The sequence below is a fragment of the Triticum urartu genome, chromosome 7A, assembly GCF_056163025.1.
Source record: "Triticum urartu cultivar PI428250 chromosome 7A, HENAU_Tu73, whole genome shotgun sequence".
Classification (NCBI taxonomy): domain Eukaryota; kingdom Viridiplantae; phylum Streptophyta; class Magnoliopsida; order Poales; family Poaceae; genus Triticum; species Triticum urartu.
The window spans coordinates 422,961,165-422,981,868 of NC_141879.1; the positions used below are offsets into that span (position 1 = coordinate 422,961,165).

The 20,704-nt window shown below is 47.6% G+C and overlaps 1 protein-coding gene across 1 annotated transcript in view; it reads right to left on the reverse strand.

Annotated features, from left to right (window-relative positions):
- Positions 1 to 19,345, reverse strand: part of LOC125531698 (uncharacterized) — a 56,439-nt gene extending 37,094 nt beyond the window's left edge. Inside the window, exon 1 of the mRNA XM_087532930.1 lies at positions 18,941 to 19,345. Coding sequence (XP_087389056.1) covers positions 18,941 to 19,345 — 405 coding nt within the window. The remainder of the gene's footprint in view (positions 1 to 18,940) is intronic.
- Between the last annotated feature and the right edge of the window lie 1,359 nt (positions 19,346 to 20,704).

A 20,704-nucleotide genomic window follows, 5' to 3' on the forward strand; every position in this document is an offset into this window, starting at 1 on the left:
TGAGATACCGATGATCGAATCTCGGGCAAGTAAAATACCGATGACAAAGGGAACAACGTATATCGTTATGCGGTTTGACCGATAAAGATCTTCGTATAATATGTAGGAACCAATATGAGCATCCAGGTTCCGCTATTGGTTATTGACCGAAGACATGTCTCGGTCATGTCTACATAGTTCTCGAACCCGTAGGGTCTGCACGCTTAACGTTCGATGACGATCGGTATTACGAGTTTATGTGTTTTGATGTATCGAATGTAGTTCGGAGTCCCGAATTTGATCACGGACATAACGAGTCTCGAAATGGTTGAGACGTAAAGATCAATATATTGGAAGCCCAGATTTGGATATCAGAATGGTTCCGGGTGAAAATGGGAGTATACCAGAGCACCTGGAGGTTACCGGAACCCCCCGGGAGGTATATGGGCCTTATTGGGCCTTAGTGGGCGAGAGGGGAAAGGTGGAAAGGAGGGGGCGCGCCCCCCAAGCCCAATCCGAATTGGGAGGGTGGGGCAGCCCCCCTTTCCTTCCTCCTCCCTCCTCCTTCCTTCTCTCCTAAATCCAACAAGGCAAGGGGGGAATCCTACTCCCGGTGGGAGTATTACTCCCCTAGGGGCGCGCCTAGGAGGCAGCCCCCCTCCTCCACTCCTTTATATATGAGGGAAGGGAGCACCCCATAGACACACAAGTTGATCATTGATCTTTAGCCGTGTGCGGTGACCCCCTCCATCATAATCCACCTCGGTAATATCATAGCGGTGCTTAGGCGAAGCCCTGTTCCGGTAGCAACATCATCACCATCATCACGCCGTTGTGCTGACGAAGCTCTCCCTCGAAGCTCTACTGGATCGTGTGTTCGCGGGATGTCACCGATCCGAACGTGTGCAGATCGTGGAGGTGTCGTATCTTCGGTAATAGATCGGTCGATCGTGAAGACGTATGACTAAATCAACCGCGTTGTCATAACACTTCCGCTTACGGTCTACGAGGGTACGTAGACGATACTCTCCCCTATCGTTGCTGTGCATCACCACGATCTTGCGTGTGCGTAGGAATTTTTTTGAAATTACTGCGTTCCCCAACAAGGTTCACTAGCACTACCCCACTGCCGGAGTTTACAAGCAGTATTAAAATCTTCTAAGTCCATGGTATAAGATTTATCATACAGATCAAATAGGACAGTGTGAAAATTGCGTGATGATGTAAATTGAAACCTTCTCACAAATAAATCGGTTAGGTAGCGGTATTGCGGGCACTTATCTCACACGAAGCCCTCAAGATCAGCATTATGCACATACGGGTCAAATTCTTCCTTAATTCCTACTTGGACCATAAAATCTTCTGACTGCCATTCACAAGGCCGCACTTGAGCTTCTCTTGGTAGTTCATAGTCCGGCTCACGTATCGCGGGCCTAGGTCCTTGCTTCCTTGAGGAACGACCTTGGTACATTTTCCTAAACATATTTCTTCCTCTGAAAAATTTCTGAATTTTTTAGTAACTCAAAAATAAAAGTGAAACAAACTCAAAAAAATTGATAGAAACTACTCCTACAAGTGCCTAGAGGCCATATCATGCATTAAAACTACTTTTGACCACATAAATTTGACATGGAAGCTCAAGAACAGGGTCACCTAATGTAATGCCCCGAGACCGTTGCGCCAGGTGTCTTCTAGTTATTCATTGTTGTTGCCTTGTCATTTGATTGCGTGTTGCATCTTGCCATGTCATCCTCCGCATTGCATTTGCATATTTTAAAAACTTGCATCCGTCTGGGTTCCCCCATTTCTTTCCGTTGTCCGTTCTGAGCCCAGACACACTCGCACGCGCCCACGACACCTCTGAAATATTATTTTATAAGTGGCATAATTTTTTTCTCAGAATGGGTTGAAAGTTGGCATGTGGTGTTTTTATGTTGTAGGTAGGTCACTTGCCATGTTTCATTGCATTCGGAGTCTGTTTGACGCCCCAACAGTTAACTATAGCGGCATAATAGCCAGTCTATCGTCGGACGTTTCCGGTCCCCGGAAACGGTTGCCGGATTGCATTCCTCCTCTCCATTCTCAGTCCAGCCACTCTTGTCTACGACCGTCTAACCCCTCTTCACGCAATACTCAAACCCCTCACGCGCGTCCGAAAGCTGTCCCGAACCCGACCCGGGCAGTCGTCACCATTGGATTCGGATCATCCCCAAACATCTATTAAACATCCCCGTTTTCTTTGTTGGACTCTGCTAACCTTTTTATTCTCGGCCGTCTGATTTCGATTGGATGATCCAAACTTCCGTCTTTTCCATATATATAGTCCACTCCTAGTCTATTTTGGACAAACCCTAAAATCTAGGGATCATGTCCCATCCAACCACCCATTCCCGAGCCGCCGCCACCCACCTACCTTTCTTCCTCGGGATCCCCTCATTTCCCCCGATCCAATCCGCCAGCCTCTGCCTCCATCGATCCCTACGCCCGCCTATCTAGCGCTTGATCCAGTTTCGGATCGAGGCAATTACCCCACCTGACCAATCCCTCGTCCCCGATCCCCCTCACATGGCGGCCTCACGCCGGAGCTCTTCATCAGCCCTGAATCACCGGAGTCAAGTCGCCGGCCGCCCGAGCTTCGTGCGCCTCTACCTCGAGGGACTCCTCATCCCCAACCAGCATCGCCTCCGGCCTCCAGTTGCCTTCAACCACCTGCTTTGCGCGTCCCTGTGCCTGCGAGCGTCCGAGGCTGCAACCTCCTCCTCGTCCATGACCACCTCACCTCGCCTGACCTACCGGACCCCGCCGCCTCTGCGACAGAGCTTGCCAGAGCAAGCACCACCAGGCCGTCCCCGCACCCTACCTCTCTTCTCTCCGGCCTCTTCTCTCTCTTCCCCTCACATCTCTCTTTGTGACTTGCCATAGCAGGGAGCCGCCGCCGCTTGGAGCTTCCTCGACCTCACCGCTGGTCAGATCGGCTCCACCCCGCCGGATCCACGCCCGCCGTCCTCCACCGCAAGTCCTAGGCCGCCGCTGCTCTGCTTTCTGTCGGGCAGACAAACACACCCTGTTTTCCCTGCCTTGCTCAATCTCCTGGAAGAGAGGACGAGCGTTGTTTCCATTGACCGCGCCTACAAGCCCAGCGCGCCCCTTCGCGGCCTGCCCAGCTCCTCTTCGCCAGATCCAGTGGGCCTTGGCCCATGGTGGGTTGCCCTGCGCCCCTTCTTTTCTTCCTCCTGTTGGGCTAGCCTGGCTGTTTCGGCCCGCATAGTTTTTTTCAGCGTCTGTGAATTTGTCTTTTTATTCCAGAAAACTGCATGTTTACAGAAAAGTCCCTCTAGATCATGCATTTAATAACTCACAATTGGTGCATCGGTTTAAAATGATCTAAATATGAAAATTTCTTAGAATTTTGTGTAGATTAATAATTTCCAACTTTCATGCATGTTTAAAATGATGTTTGCATATAATTTGCTCTTATGCCATGTTAAAATGATTTATTTCATAACTAATTAACCGTAGCTCCAAACTTAATAAACTTTATATGTAAATGGGGTAGAAAAATGCCTAGTTTAACATGGTGGCATTACTTTTCATGTTTAACAACTATAAAATATGCTTTAGGACAGAACATCACCAACTTTAAAAAATGCACATGAGGATTTTTTCGGACTTGTTGTTCCGGCCTCATTTAAACTTGCCTAGATAGATAGTTTTATTATGCTTCACCTATTGCCATGTTTAATAACATTTAATATTGTTGGGTACATAAACGAGAGTGAACTAAATGATTGAATGTGGTGTTTCGTCATATTGAGCTCCACTTAATTTATAGTATTGTTTGTGCACTTTGCCATGCCATGTTTCATTAAACCGGACATGCATCATACTTGGTTGTGATCATGCGATGTTCATGTGATGGTTGTCTACTATGTTGCTTGATTCTTTCCGGGTTGCTTTTCTCGTTAGCTTCGGTTCTGTTCTGGAGTTGTGAGGATTCGTTCGACTACGTCCAATTGTCTTCTTCATGGACTCGTTCTTCTTCCTTGCGGGATCTCAGGCAAGATGACCATACCCTCGAAATCACTTCTATCTTTGCTTGCTAGTTGTTCATTCTATCGCTATGTCGCGCTACCTACCACTTGTTTATCATGCCTCCCATATTGCCATGTCAAGCCTCTAACCCGCCTTCCTTGCAAACTGTTGTCTCGCTATGTTACCACTTTTGCTCAGCCCTTCTTATAGCATTGTTAGTTGCTGGTGAAGCTGAAGTTTGTTCCATGTTGGAACATGGATATTGTTGGGATATCACAATATCTCTTATTTTAATTAATGCATCTATATACTTGGTAAAGGGTGGAAGGTCGGCCTTATGCCTAGTGTTTTGTTCCACTCTTGCCGCCTTAGTTTCCGTCATACCGGTGTTGTGTTCCTTGATTTTGCGTTCCTTACGCGGTTGGGTGTTATGGGAACCCCTTGACAGTTTGCTTTGAATAAAACTCCTCCAGCAAGGCCCAACCTTGGTTTTACATTTGTCTAACAACCTATTACCTTTCCCTTGGGTCGGCCAACCCGAGGGTCATCTTTATTTTAAACCCCCCCGGGCTAGTGCTTCTCTAAGTGTTGGTCCGAACCGGGCAGCCTGCGGGGCCACCTCAGGGCAACTTGAGGGCTGGTTTTACTCGTAGCTTGACCTATCCGGTGTTTCCCTGAGAACGAGATATGTGCAGCTCCTATCGGGATTGTCGGCACATCGGGCGGCTTTGATGGTCTTGTTTTAGCATTGTCGAAATGTCTTGTAACCGGGATTCCGAGACTGATCGGGTCTTCCGGGGAGAAGGAATATCCTTCATTGACCGTGAGAGCTTGTGATGGGCTAAGTTGGGACACCCCTGCAGGGTATAAACTTTCGAGACCCATGCCCGCGGTTATGTGGCAGATGGGAATTTGTTAATATCCGGTTGTAGAGAACTTGACACTTAACTTAATTAAAATGAATCAACCGCGTGTGTAGCCGTGATGGTCTCTTTTCGGCGGAGTCCGGGAAGTGAACATGGTTCTTGTGTTATGGTTGTGCGTAAGTAGTTTCAGGATCACTTCTTGATCACTTCTAGCTTCTCGACCATTGCGTTGCTTCTCTTCTCTCTCTTATTTGCGTATGTTAGCCACCATATATTCTTAGTGCTTGCTGTAGCTCCACCTCACTACCTTCTCCTACCCATAAGCTTAAATAGTCTTGATCTCGCGTGTGTGAGATTGTTGAGTCCTCGTGACTCACGGTTACTTCCAAACAGTTGCAGGTGCCGATGATACTAGTGCAGCTGACGCAACCGAGCTCAAGTGGGAGCTCGATGAAGATCTTGATCGTTGTTTTGTTTCTTTTCCGGTTGATCAGTAGTGGAGCCCAGTTGGGACGATCGAGGATCTAGCATTTGGGATTGTCTTCTTTTATTTTGGTTCCGTTGTCGGACCTTGATTGTACTCTGGATGATGTATGTTTAACTTGTATTTGTGTGAAGTGGCGATTGTAAGCCAACTCTTTATCCCTTTCTTATTCAGTACATGGGGTTGTGTGAAGATTACCCCACTTGCGACTAAACCACCACGCGGTTATGCCTCTAAGTCGTGCCTCGACACGTGGGAGATATAGCCGCATCATGGGCGTTACAAGTTGATAATCAGAGCCATCCCCGACTTAGGAGCCCCCTGCTTGATCGAATCGCTGACGTTGTTGAGTCTAGAACAAAATGTTTTGGGTCTTAGGACTATATATATCAGAGAGTAAGATTCTTTTACTCCTCAGTCCATTTGTCGCTCTGCTGAGGCCTGCTGACGTAGAAGTTTTGACTTTTCTCTCCTCAAATTTCACGATTTTTTGGGATCACACAGGTATCTTGGAATCGTTCCGATAGTCTTGTGACGAGAACATTGTTCTTGGTGCCTCCTGACATTTAGGGGTTGTGGCAGCGTCCCGGGGAGTTGAGCTCCGAGGTGTTGTCATCACAATTTTATCGTTGCAGTTCTGGAATACCTGAGTTTCGCCGACATCGAAAATCTCTTTTATGTAGTTGTTGGTGAGATAACCTCGACGCCACCCAGTACTGGGGTGGGATTTCGGGAGTATTGCCATAACTCGTATAACGGATGCTTTTCGAAGGTTGAGGTACATGATTTCTGAAGGTTTCTTGGTTATGTGTTGAAGGATGGATACAACTGGATGTAGGAATTGTTAGTTTGGGTGAGATATTATACTTCGCCTATATCCCCAACACCTGATTGCATAACCAGAAAGTTTCGGGAGTTTATAAGTGGGAATTCAAGTAGCTCCTTGGATATCTTTCCGACAGATGCATGATATGAGATTGGGGTTCGACGTCTAGTGGTCTTCCTACCCACTGTTGGTTTTATAGTGGTCTCGTTGTGTCTTAAAGAGTCCTTGGCTATGCTGACTCGGGGACGCTTCATATGTCATGTGCACTGCCTTGTACACAATGGTGCTATACGATCGAGCCCGTGTGGGCCCCACCATGAAAACTTCGGACGAAATCTCTATCATATGTTTGTTCTGGCTTATTCTGCAAGCCAATCCTTTGTTTTGTTTTGAGTTGTGGTATTAGAGTTGCTTCAATGTCAAGTGTTGATTCCATACCTTTTCCCTAAGCGGTGTTCTCATATTTCTGTGGAAGTACTAATCCTTCTTAATCATTGAGATTGTCATGTCAATTCTTTCCAACCGGTGCGATTCTCTTTAAGATGATCCTATCATTTTCCCATTTGCAAGATCCAATCTCAGTTTTTTTAACGTTGTTCATTTCATCCGTCCTAGTTGCCTTTGTTTTCCCACCCTCCCACCCCTTTTCTACAAGGACTCAGATTTCTAAATCAACTATCCATTTTATTCATGTGAAATCTCTTCATCCTTTTCTTTCAAGTTTCGATCCGGTGAATTATCATGGAGATGCTAAGGAAACTTCAAGTTCATCATTCTTCATTCTTTTTCTTCTCCGGTGGATTCAAGTCAAGATCTGTCGATCATATCCTTTTCTCGTTTCAAATGCTTTCTCATTCCGGTGCACCTCTTAATCGTTCATCTCTCTCTATTCATATCCGAAGTGCCGAAGATACCTCAGAAGATTCAAGTTTCCATTCTTATGCTAGTCAAGCTATTTCGAGGTTGTTATCTCATTCAAGCCATTTAATTCAACCGGTGCAATCTCTCCTTGAAAATCATTTCCAACGGTGTGTCTTTTGAGTGGGCCCTAACCCACAGGTCTTTTCCCAGGATCTTACCTGACTCTTCTAATTTTTCTAGAGTTATTTTCAAATTCATTTCGAAGTTTGACGTAAGAACGAATTATCATCAGTCATATGTCTTTCTCCAAGATCTTTCAAATTCTTTTCATCGTTGGTTCAGTCTTTCCAATTTTCATCCCGGAGTATCTCAACAATTCATGGTGGTGTTTCTCATCGTCATTCTCAACATTTGAAGACCGAAGAAGAGTTTTTCCTCCAAATCTTATCCGTTCTCTCAGAGATGCGAAGTTCAAGCTTGCTTCCATCCTCTCATAATTGTTTTCGATTGTGAGAATTATTTTCACCCATCCGGAGCAATTCAGGAGTCTTTTCAGTTTGATTCTCCGGAGCCCATCATCTCAGAATTATTCATTCTAGCTTTCAGCTCTCGTTCTCCAAATCTTACCGGTGAATCATTCAAGTATTCTCTAGTTAGTTCATGATCTCTTTGTTTCAATTGTATCTAAATCTCTCAAGTATCTTCGTTCATTTTCCAATTCCTCCTGGCGATGCATTCATTTTCTTCGCTCGTTCTTTTAATCCTAACAGTGGTTCGTCCAACATTCCTCTTCCATTGTTATCGTATCAACTCATTCGTTCTTTCAAATCCTAGCGACGATTCGTTGAAGACCTTATTCAAGTTTGCGTTATATCTCTCTTAATTCTTTCTACTAGGATAAGTAGTATGCCAAATCCGTTGTTTGTCATCAATCTAAATTGGTGAAGGATACACATGACATAATTCTTATTATTGTTTCATCCAAGTGATCTAATTTCTTCTTTCTGGAGTTGTGCATCATATCACATTCTCGGTTCAAGTGCTTCATACTTTTCCCAGAGTTCCAAGCTCTCTCAATTATATCATCGCTAAGCTCCATCTAATCATTGCAAGGCTTCAATCTTATTATTTTCATCCTTCACTTCTTTTTGATCATTCTTTTATTACCGGAGTTCTCATGATTTCTCAACTTGCTGGTTCGTCAATGATTCCTTCCATTCTTCTTTTGTTCTTCAAGATTTCTCTCGAAGCTAAAATCCGCCAAGCTATACTCTAAAATAAACATGGTGTTCAACACATGTCTTGTTTTGAGGAGTTCAAGCATTCTTCATCTTGCATTCCAAAGTGCAATCCTTTCTCTCTTATCTTTTGGGGTTGTGTTATGTCATTGTTGAAAATTTCTCTTCGTGTTTCATGATTCACAAGTTGTCCGGAATGACATATTTTAAACCCATCATTTTCTATTCGTTCATGAGATCCTTTACAACCCATCAATCTCTTCATTGGAATTATCTTGGGTTATATTTCACCTAAAGCTTTCCCTAAGGATTTTGCTTTTTATGGTGCTCATAAATGACCCAAGGCCTTCATTTATCCTCCTGGTGAAATAAGCTTCTCATCTCCTTGTTGATGTCAATTCAATCTATTGTTTCCGTTAGTGGCAGAATTTCATCTCAGAATTTTGAGACGTTTTTCATAAGCCCACAACAACCTTATTCTTTTGTTGTTTAATTTTCAACAACTCCGTTCAATCCTTCTTTGTAAGGATGCTCTTCAAATTCAATTTTGGCAGGAGTTGTCATTTTTCTTTTCCGTCCCTTTTATCCCAACAATATAGCTTCCATTATTTTGATCCACAGGCATTGTGTTGTTGCTCTCTTCGTCCCATCATCTCATTTTGCCAAGATCATGTTCTTTCCTTTGCTTATCCATTCAACCGGAGTGTCGTTTCATCCATCCAAGTTCTCTCATCTTATCAAGTTTTGCTTCCCTTCTCAACCGGAGTGCTGTCTGAAATCTTTCTTACCCCTTGTGCCATTCTTTCAATAGTTCCGGAGGCAGTGTGTTGTGGATTTCATCAAGTATCCTCTCATCTTGTCAAGTTCATATTCTATGCCTTCCTTTTTCAACCGGAGTGCTGTCGTAATTGATCTTTATCGTTCCTTGTACATCTCGTTTCAACCAAAGTGCTTGCATGTACTTCTTGTCTATTGCAACCCTTTTCTTATGTCTTTCAATCTACAAGGCTCTAGTAAGGTTCCTTGTTCCTCTTTTCTAACGGAGTGTTTTCAACTTTGTTCATCTTTGTTGTATTCTTTCTTTCAATTTGTTCAACCTCTCAAGGTTCGTGGTTTCACTCGTTTGTCCAAGAAGCAACTTAGTTTTACCTCTTCTCTTCCTCTTTTGTTTCTCTCCGGTGCCATCTTAGATCTTGGGACGAGATCCTCTTGTAGTCGTGGAGTGTTGTAACGCCCCGAGACCGTTGCGCCAGGTGTCTTCCAGTTATTCGCTGCTGTTTCCTTGTCATTCTCTTGCGTGTTGCATCTTGCCATGTCATCCTCCACATTGCATCTGCATGTTTTAAAAACTTGCATCCGTCCGGGTTCCCCCATTTCTTTCCGTTGTCCGTTCTAAGCCCAGACACACTCGGGCGCGCCCACGACACCTCCGACATATTATTTTATAAGTGGCATAAAACTGTTCTGGGAATGGGTTGAAAGTTGGCATGCGGTGTTGTTATGTTGTAGGTAGGTCACCTGCCAAGTTTCATCGCATTCAGAGTCCGTTTGACGCCCCAACGGTTAACTATAGCGGCATTATAGCCGGTTGATACGTCTCCAACGTATCTATAATTTTTGATTGTTCCATGCTATTATATTATCAACCTTGGATGTTTTATATGCGTTTATATGCTATTTTATATGATTTATGGGACTAACCTATTAACCCAGAGCCTAGTGCCAGTCTATGTTTTTTCCTTGTTTTAGAGTATCGCGGAAAAGGACAATCAAACGGAGTCCAATTGACCTGAAACTTCACGGAACTTATTTTTGGAAGGAAAGCAACCTGATAGACTTGGATTGCACGTCAAGAAAGAAATGAGGGAACCACAAGGTAGGGGGCACGCCCATCCCCCTAGGGCGCGCCCCCCACCCTCGTGGGCCCCTCGTGGCTCCCCTGACGTACTTCTTCCTCCTATATATACCCATATACCCTAAAACGATCGGGGAGCAGAATAGATCGGGAGTTCCGCCGCCAGAAGCCTCTGTAGCCACCTAAAACCAATCTAGACCCGTTCCGGCACCTTGCCGGAGGGGGAAATCCCTCTCAGGTGGCCATCTTCATCATCCCGGTGCTCTCCATGACGAGGAGGGAGTAGTTCTCCCTCGGGGCTGAGGGTATGTACCAGTAGCTATGTGTTTGATCTCTCTCTCTCTCTCGTGTTCTTGAGGTGATACGATCTTGATGTACCGCGAGCTTTGCTATTATATTTGGATCCTATGATGTTTCTCCCCCTCTACTCTCTTGTAATGGATTGAGTTTTCCCTTTGAAGTTATCTTATCGGATTGAGTCTTTAAGGATTTGAGAACACTTGATGTATGTCTTGCGTGGGATACCCGTGGTGACAATGGGGTATTCTATTGATCCACTTGATGTATGTTTTGGTGATCAACTTACGGGTTCCGCCCATGAACCTATGCATATGGGTTGGCACACGTTTTCGTCTTGACTCTCCGGTAGAAACTTTGGGGCACTCTTTGAGGTTCTATGTGTTGGTTGAATAGATGAATCTGAGATTGTGTGATGCATATCGTATAATCATACCCACGGATACTTGAGGTGACATTGGAGTATCTAGGTGACATTAGGGTTTTGGTTGATTTGTATCTTAAGGTGTTATTCTAGTACGAACTCTAGGGCTGTTTGTGACACTTATGGGAATAGCCCAACAGATTGATTGGAAAGAATAACTTTGAGGTGGTTTCGTACCCTACCATAATCTCTTCGTTTGTTCTCCGCTATTAGTGACTTTGGAGTGACTCTTTGTTGCATGTTGAGGGATATTTATGTGATCCAATTATGTTATTATTGTTGAGAGGACTTGCACTAGTGAAAGTATGAACCCTAGGCCTTGTTTCCTAGCATTGCAATACCGTTTACGCTCACTTTATCTTTAGTTACCTTGCTGTTTTTATATTTTCAGATTAAAAAAACCTATATCTACCATCCATATACCACTTGTATTACCATCTCTTCGCCGAACTAGTGCACCTATACAATTTACCATTGTATTGGGTGTGTTGGGGACACAAGAGACTCTTTGTTATTTGGTTGCAGGGTTGCTTGAGAGAGACCATCTTCATCCTACGCCTCCTACGGATTGATAAACCTTAGGTCATCCACTTAAGGGAAATTTGCTACTGTCCTACAAACCTCTGCACTTGGAGGCCCAACAACGTCTACAAGAAGAAGGTTCTGTAGTAGACATCACCAGTCTATTGTCGGACGTTTCTGATCCCCGGAAACGGTTGCCGGTTTGCATTCCTCCTCTCCATTCTCAGTCCAGCCACTCTTGTGTGCGACCGTCTAACCCCTCTTCACGCAATACTCAAACGCCTCGCACACGTCCGAAAGCTGTCCCGAACCCGACCCGGGCAGTCGTCACCGTTGGATTCGGATCATCCCCAAACATCTATAAAACATCTCCATTTTCTTTGTTGGACTCTCCTAACCTTTTTATTCTCAACCGTATGATTTCGATCGGATGATCCAAAATTCCCTCTTTTCCATATATAGTCCACTCCTAGTCTATTTTGGACAAACCCTAAAATCTAGGGATCCTATCCAATCCAACCACCCATTCCCGAGCCGCCGCCACCCACCTACCTTTCTTCCTCGGGATCCCCTCATTTCCCCCGATCCAATCCGCCAGCCTCTGCCTCCATGGATCCCTGCGCCCGCCTATCTAACGCTCGATCCAGTTTCGGATCGAGGCAATTACCCCGCCTGACCAATCCCTCGTCCCCGATCCCCCTCACATGGCGGTTGTCGGTGTCAAAACCGGCGGATCTCGGGTAGGGGGTCCCGAACTGTGCGTCTAGGATCGATGGTAACAGGAGACGAGGGACACGATGTTTACCCAGGTTTGGGCCCTCTCTATGGAGGTAATACCTTACGTCCTGCTTGATTGATCTTGATGAATATGAGTGTTACAAGAGTTGATCTACCACCAGATCGTAATGGCTAAACCCTAGAAGCCTAGCCTGTATGACTATGGTAATGAATATCTCTTTCCGGACTAACCCCTCCGGTTTATATAGACATCAGGGGGGTCTAGGGTTTACATTGAGTCGGTTACATAAGAAGGAATCTTCATAGTTGGTCACCAAGCTTGCCTTCCACGCCAAGGAGAGTCCAATCCGGACACGGGTACAGTCTTCGACCTTCATGTCTTCACAGCCCATCAGTCCGGCCCATGGATAACAGGCCGGACGCCCGAGGACCCCTTAGTCCAGGACTCCCTGAGTAGCCCCTGAACCTGGCTTCAATGACGAGGAGTCCGGCGCGCAGATTGTCATCGGCATTGCAAGGCGGGTTCCCGCTTCCGAACTCCTAGTTGATCTTCAGATGTAATGATTGTATCCGGACTTGTATGCACAACCGCAGAGGACATAATATTTCACGAGTTCAACCCACCGACCACTTTTTGATAATATGACACCATGCCTGCCCGACCACTACTTGTGAACCGTTTTAGCCGGCCCATCGACCCACACCCCAAGACGTGGTCTTATTGGCCCGTCTTATCCAAGCGGAGATCGTGCCTACCTTTTTAAGGGATTCCTGTCAACCCGGATGTGGGTAACCCAACCGTCACTGGGGTACAACTCCTTGGAAACAAGCAAGTTTTTGAGGCCCAAGAGGAGACGTTTGATATTTGCATCCTTCATATAGGGGTACAAACCCATCTTTTTCTTCCACGCTTGCCTCTTTCTCAACTCCTGCTACCCCGAATTCCAACACTCGGGTTTCGTCGCCTCCAGCCCCAATCATGTCCGGATCCAGCCGTCAAGGTCGGTGGGTAGCTTCTTCTGTTGCGGAGGAAGATATTACAAAGGTTTGGGCAGCGAGGTACCTGATCGCTGAAATCCACATCGGCTTCCCGCCGAGGGGCAGGTTATTCCCACCCCCAGATCTGGTGAGAGGGTCGTGTTTGTGTCCCACTTCCTCCATGGGTTGGGGTTTGCACTTAACCCCTTCATCCGAGGGCTCATGTTCTATTACGGGCTAGACTTTCACGATCTGGCCCCGGACTCTATTCTTCTTATCTTGGCATTTATCGTCATGTGCGAAGCCTTCCTTTGAACCCCTCCGCACTTTGGCTTGTGGCTCAAGACCTTCGATGTGAGGCCACAAATGGTAGAGGGGGAGCAGGCCGAGTGCAGCGGCGCTACAGTGAGCAAGCTTGTTAGCAACGTTTGGCTGAAAGGATCCTTTGCCAAATCTTCCAATCTGTGGCAGCAGGGGTGGTTCTATATCACCGAGCCCCGCAGCTCCAAGTGGGCAACTGCGCCCGCATTCCGATCCAGCCCCCCAATTCAGCTTTCATCGTGGATTAACAAGGGGCTGGATTGGGGTTCAACGAATGATGTGCAAACTCTGCAAAGTCGCATCCGAAGCCTCACTGAGAGGGACATTGACATAGCCAATGTCGTTCAAGTAATGCTAGTTCGTCGGACCCTGTCGTGCCAGCGACGGCCTTTCCGCCTATGGGAGTTCAAACCAGAAAAAGGTCGCGGACTCTTCAGCACTTCTTCGGCACAATGCACGAAGGAATGTGGAGATTATTCTTTGGGAAACGAAGGCAATGGTCGGACACCGTCGAAGATGTCGGCCTAGACTGTAACCATCCGGATACCCCGGTAAGTACCCGTCTACCGAATACCTTATAGTCAGATACCCAGTGGCAAGATACCAATAGTATCATCCTTTTTCAGGGCTGGATAAAGAAGGTGGAACTGATTAGGTGTCCGACTCCCCTTCCCGAAGACTCAGCTAATCCTGTGTTAACAAGGATGCTGGCCTCGGCGCCATACCAGGCACCAGCAGGGGAGGGCGAGAAGACCCAAGATGACCTCGGTTTCGGAGGTAAGTCGGACACTGAGTCCGGAGAAATCGACCTTTCCTCGCCCGGAGACGGAGGCGGAAAAGGACCCAGTGTCCCTTCTCCAAACAGGAGGAAAAGGGCCGCCTCTGAATATTGGGAGGGGCGGTCTTCCAAGAAGGGCAAGATGCCACCGTCGATCAGCTTGGGTTTGGAAAGCGACGTTGTTGAGCAGCTCCAATAGGGGGACGAACCCTCGGCCAAACCGTAAGAGAATCCGGAGTACTTTGATAGCGTCCCACTCCGTTATTGTTACCGAAGATACACGTAACGCATTTATGCATTTTTACAGGTCGGCACAAAATTTTTCTGGGCGATCCTCTTCTTCGGGGAGTCTCCTCCCAGAGATGATGGAGAGCAAGACGCCTCCTCCGACCTCCTCGCCCAATAAGGCGGAAGACTCTGAAGTGTCATCATGGAGGGTCCCTTTAGACCAGGGGACAGAAGAGGCAGTACCCAAAGGTGGATCTCCGACCATCCGGGATTCCGGGGCTGATGATAACAAAGGCCCCGGACTGTCTGGTTCACAGCAGACAGTGATTTTGGAGACGGGTGAGCGGATTCCTTCAAAGGATGATTGTGCTTTTGGAGCAGCTTCTGGAGACCCGGAGACTCCGGATATGTTGCGGGACATGTTGCGGAAAGCATCTGTCTCAGGGGAACAGCGTACCTTGATGGGTACAGTGATTGAAAAGATTTCGTACGTGAAGAGCGGATTAAATGGAGCCTTCATGAGCCTACTGAAGGGCTTCGAGGTTTGTGACATAATGTTTTCAGCTATGTTTCATTTGCAAAGATGCGCCTGTGTATAGGTAGTAGCCCCTGATACTCGGGTTGGCTTCCGCTGGGAAGCAAAACGGAGGATCGAAAAGGATCGTTTGAGGACTAACCTGATAAATTTTGAACACAGGCTGCTTCCCCCTTGGCCGCTTCCCAGACTATGGAAGTTGCCGAGTTGCAGCAGAAGCTTGATGTGGCAGGGGATGATCTTTCTTTAATCAATATGCATCTTGACGAGTCGCAAGGTATGTATTTGGGGCAATCCTTATACATTTTTGTGGTATAAGCATGATGCTGAGATTTATATGCTGGAATATGCATGGCTGCAGATGGTGCTGCCGCCGTTGAAGTTCTTCGAGCGGAGCTGGCCCGGGCCAAGGAGCAGGCCCGTCGTAGTAATGCTGCTGCCGAAAAGGCATCGGCTGAATTAAAAGCCGAATGAGCTGCACGGCGCCAAGATGAGGAGAAGATATCCACTATGACGCTCAAACTGGAGAATGCTACTGGCCGTTGTGAATTTCTAGAGAAGGAGAGTAAATCCTTAACGGCTGAACTGGACAAGGCCTTACAAGAGGCTAGAGCAGCGCAGTCGGAATCCAGAGCAGCCCATGAGGAGGTTCGACAGGCGAGGGAGATTGCGGCTAGAAAGCCCTTTCTGCTGCAAACTAAGTTCGGTGACCCGAAGTATGCTCGGCTTAACCAAGTATGGAGTTCTCCGGACGAGTTCTTGGACTTGCCGAAGAGTTCTACCGATGTGGCACAGTATTACCAAGCGCGAGATGGATATGCAACGGAGAAGCTTTTTTGGTTGCAGTTTGATGCATCAAAGCGCCCTCCGTTGCTCAATGAACAGATGTCCCAATGGGCTGAACTTCATAGAATATCCGGTGCTGCCATGAAGGATGTAGTAGTCCGGTTGTGGCCAACCGAGCATGTTCTGAATAGCTATTTCGGTTTGGTGCAGAGGCTTGTTGATGTGGTGCCGCGTATCGATGCTGTGAAGCGATCATCGTGCATTGAGGGTGCGCGGATGGCTTTTTCCCGAGTCAAAACATTCTAGGGGAAGATGAAGGCCATCGATGTTGCGACGAAGAGTCCACCCAAAGGCAAGGATCGCCCGGAACCGGAGCATTATTTTGAAGAAGTCCTAGAGCCCACCTGCTTTATAGAGGGTCAGTGCTCGAAAGACATAATGTTTGAGTGAGGTGTATGAAAATTGTAAAAGACAATTTTATAGTTAATCTATTTATGTTTTGCTTGAAAGCTTGAATTCCTCCTGTGCGGCCATTTTGATATAATCTGAAAGTTTTCCAGTTGTCGGCTTCAGCCCCCTCGTAGGAAGTACGAGGTGTTCGGAAAGGCATTTAGTCACTCTTTATTCAACGTCTTGGTCCATAAAGGAGGTGATAATGCGGCGAACCAGGCAATCGGACTATAGGGCGTTAACACTTTCACTTAGCCATAGGAGTTTTATTGTGGGGCTACGACATAGCCCCTGGTATGTATGCGGCGTATGGTGCCTTACATATTTGATCTGAAAAAGATCCCTTGTGTGACACGGAGAACCGCTAAAGATTCCAAGAAGTCGTCAAGTAGTTGACCAGCTCACGCGCTTTCTCTACTAAGGTGCTCGTCCGGTTTAGACCAGGGCACAATCGCAGTAGTTCTCCCTTTAGTACCCCAGTCGATAGAGCGGAATGTAGGGTAGCAAGCACAGGAGCTGAGCAACCCAACTATTGACCCAAGACAATGATTCGGAGCTGATGCATATAAGGCCAAACTTGCGACGCCGAAGTATGCTATAGAGCTGTTCGGAATTTTACTAGCAACTCATTTGTTCCCACACCAGGCCCCTGGCAGGTTATGCCGAGATATTTATGTGAAATAACCGTAGGAGCCATATTTGTTGGGGAAACAATGCGGGTGATTAGTTCGGATATTGTTTAATGAGAACTACGAGATATGCCAATGATTACTTATATATATATATATAAGCCATCCCCCCGGCTATTTGACATGCTCGGGGTTGAAGGCGGAGGAACAGGCATAGTACAGGCTCGATAAATAGAGAGTGCGGTCTACAAAAAGTTATTTTGGACCTCCTATCGCACGTCTGCGCTGCTAGTCCTCGGTGGGGGGAATCCTTGATGGAAATAGCCCCTTGGGTGAGTGTACGGATCCGGACTCCGATAGAGCCAGTTTCCGATGTTTATCATGTTCGTCACCTGTCTTTAAAGGATAGCGAAGGAAGAAATAAAAAGAAAATAAATAATAATAATAAAAAGTTACTGGAGTGCTTGCAGGCTTGTCCATATTGTGCTTCTACCAATGCCCATGGTATCTTGAGTGCATAATGATGTATGCGCGATACAAACTTTGTAGGTGTACGGAGTGGGCGACGGAAGCCGGGTTGCTATTTCCATTCTAGGAGAAGTTGATCCTCGGGTGGAGACTGCTTCTGAGCCCCGGTGTTTCGTTGGTGAACCTTTCCATCATCCCTGTCGCTTGGCGGCCTCCTCCCCCTGTGTTCGGCGTTGAGCTTGCCGGCCTGTTTAAAGACCCAGCAATTTCTGTTGGTATGATTAGCTGGTTTATCGGGGTGGCCATGAATCTGGTAGGGTCGATCCAATATCCTGTCAAGGTTGGATGGTTCCTCTCGATTCGCCTTGAATGGCTTCTTTCGTTGACCGGGCTTGGGGTTGCTGAATCCGGCGTTGACCGCTGTGTCGCCTGATCTTTCATTGTCATTGCGACTGTTGTTTTTGCTTCCTCGTGGCTTGTCGTTGCCGTCTCGGATTTCGGAGGTGCCCTGGTTGCTGGCGCTATTGCTTCTACGAGCGAGCCAGCTGTCTTCTCCCGCGCAAAAGCGAGTCATCAGAGCAATGAGGGCTGTCATGGATTTAGGTCCTTCTTGGCCGAGGTGGCGTGCAAGCCATTCGTCCCGGACGCTGTGTCTGAAAGCCGCAAGGGCTTCCACGTTCGGACAGTCGACGATTTGGTTCTTTTTGACTAAGAACCGAGTCCAGAGCTCCCTGGCTGATTCTCCAGGCTGTTGGACAATGTGACTTAGGTCATCGGCATCCGGTGGCCGGACATGTGTTCCCCGGAAGTTATCGAGGAAGGCCTCTTCCAAGTCCTCCCAGCTTCTTATGGAATTTTCAGGCAGCCTGTTTAACCAGTACCGAGCTAGTCCTTTTAGTTTTAGTGAGAGGCATTTAATGGTGTGGAAGTCGTCCCCACGGGCCATATGGATGTGGAGGATGAAATCTTCTATCCATACCGCGGGATCGGTTGTCCCGTCGTATGATTCAATATCGACGGGTTTGAATCCTTCGGGGAATTCATGATCCATTACTTCATCAGTGAAGCAAAGCGGGTGTGCGGTGCCTCTATGTTGGGCCACACTGCAACGTAACTCCGAAGGAGTCCCTTTGCAGTTTTCGGCTCCGTCGTGGTGAGGTTTGACACGTCCGAATAGGTAGCCATCGTCGCGTGTCAAAGCATGCTTTCGCGATCCGTAGATCGGTCTTGCGTGTCCTGCTCTATTATCCAAGTCCCTCTGCAAGTTTTCTGGGTAATCGTGATCGGCATTGCTCTTGCCTTTATGGCGAGGTGGGGCGGTCTGGTGTTCGGCTTGAGTTGCCTCTTTATCCGAACAGAGTTGTCGACGACCTGCCGCATTGTGTGACAATGGTATGCGCTCCAACGCCCCATGATCGGACTGGTATAACAATCTGTGCTTTGGGTAGCTTTTGGCTAGGCCACTAAGGCCGTATTATTCGGCGACCAGGACTTTGGTCCATCTGTCGTTGAGTAGGTCTTGGTCAGCTTGAAGTTGTTGCTGCTTCTTTTTTAGGCTCCTTGCCGTAGCTATCAGCCTGCGCTTGAAGTGCTCCTGCCCGAGGGGCTCTTCGGGTACGATGAAGTCTTCATCGTCGAGGCTTACCTCATCTTCAGAGAGTGGAAGGTAGTTGTCGTCCTCCGAACCGTCGCTAGGCGGGGCCTGTTCATTGGGGCTGGCTTGCCCATTTTCCCGTTCCTCCTGCTCGGATATTGCTTCCACAGGGTCTTCATTGCTTTTGGCGCCGTCCGGAGTACTATTTTCTCCAGTGCCATCATTGCTGCGGCATGACTCGGGGCGGCGTTTGGGGCGCCGAAACTTAGACTGTGTCTCAGGAGTTTGAATTGGATCTCCCTTGTCCTTGCCGCGAGGCTTTTTAAGTGTATCAATCATGTACACATCATATGAAGGGATGGCCGTCCCATGCCTGATTACTGGCGGGTCTTGGCCTTGCTCCTTATCAGCATCGTTGTCTATACCGTCAATGTCTTCAGAGCCAGAAGTGGGCATGTCGGTTAAATCCTCGACAGTGGCTAGGGTGGCGGGTGGGAAGCGAAATTTCCCATCATCAGCCTCTGGCTCGAAGCGAACATAGTTTGGCTGAGAGTCCTTCTCCAAGGACAAGTTCTTTAAAGAGTTTAGCACATCACCCAAAGGTGCTGGAAGAAGTCTGCGATGCTAAATTCGAAAATCGATAACCGATCCAACTCGGTGTCCGTACGCGTGCCCGGTCCGAAACTTATAGACGGAGATGAGTTCGGAGTTCCATTGACGCAAATATTGCGGGGTGCCGAGCCCATGTGCGGCTCCAACGCCGCGGACTCTATGGTCTCAGATGGCACGATCTACTCCGGTTCTAAGGCCGTCGCAGCAACAGGGACCATCTCCTGGATGTGATCCGATGACAGATTTAAGTCATGTTCATCGGGGCGAGGGGGAGCGATCGCCGCGATCTCAAATCCATTGAAGATCAAGTCTCCACGAATATCCGTGACGTAGTTCAAGCTTCCAAATCTGACATGGTGGCCAGGGGCGTAGCTATCGATCTGCTCCAGATGGCCAAGCGAGTTGGCCCATAGTACGAAGCCGCTGAACACGAAAACCTGTCCGGGGAGGAAGGTTTCTCCTTGGACAGCGTCACTATAGACGATTGAAGGGGCCACCGAACCTTTTGTTGACGACATAGTGGAACTCTCAATGAAAGCAACAATGCCGGTGTCAAAACCGGCGGATCTCGGGTAGGGGGTCCCGAACTGTGCGTCTAGGATTGATGGTAACAGGAGACGGGGGACACGATGTTTACCTAGGTTCGAGCCCTCTCTATGGAGGTAATACCCTACGTCCTACTTGATTGATCTTGATGAATATGAGTGTTACAAGAGTAGACCTACCACGAGATCGTAATGGCTAAACCCTAGAAGCCTAGCCTATATGACTATGGTTATGAATATCTCTTTCCGGACTAACCCCTCCGGTTTATATAGACACCGAGGGGATCTAGGGGTTACATAGAGTCGGTTACATAAGAAGGAATCTTCATAGTTGGTCGCCAAGCTTGCCTTCCACGCCAAGGAGAGTCCAATTCGGACACGGGTACAGTCTTCGGCCTTCATGTCTTCACATCCCATCAGTCTGGCCCATGGATAACAGGTCGGACGCCCGAGGACCCCTTAGTCCAGGACTCCCTCAGCGGCCTCGCGCCGGAGCTCTTCCTCAGCCCCGAATCACCGGAGTCAAGTCGTCGGCCGCCCGAGCTTCGTGCGCCTCTGCCTCGAGGGCCTCCTCATCCCCAACCAGCGTCGCCTCCGGCCTCTAGTCGCCTTCAACCACCTGCTTTGCGCGTCCCTGTGCCTGCGAGCGTCTGAGACC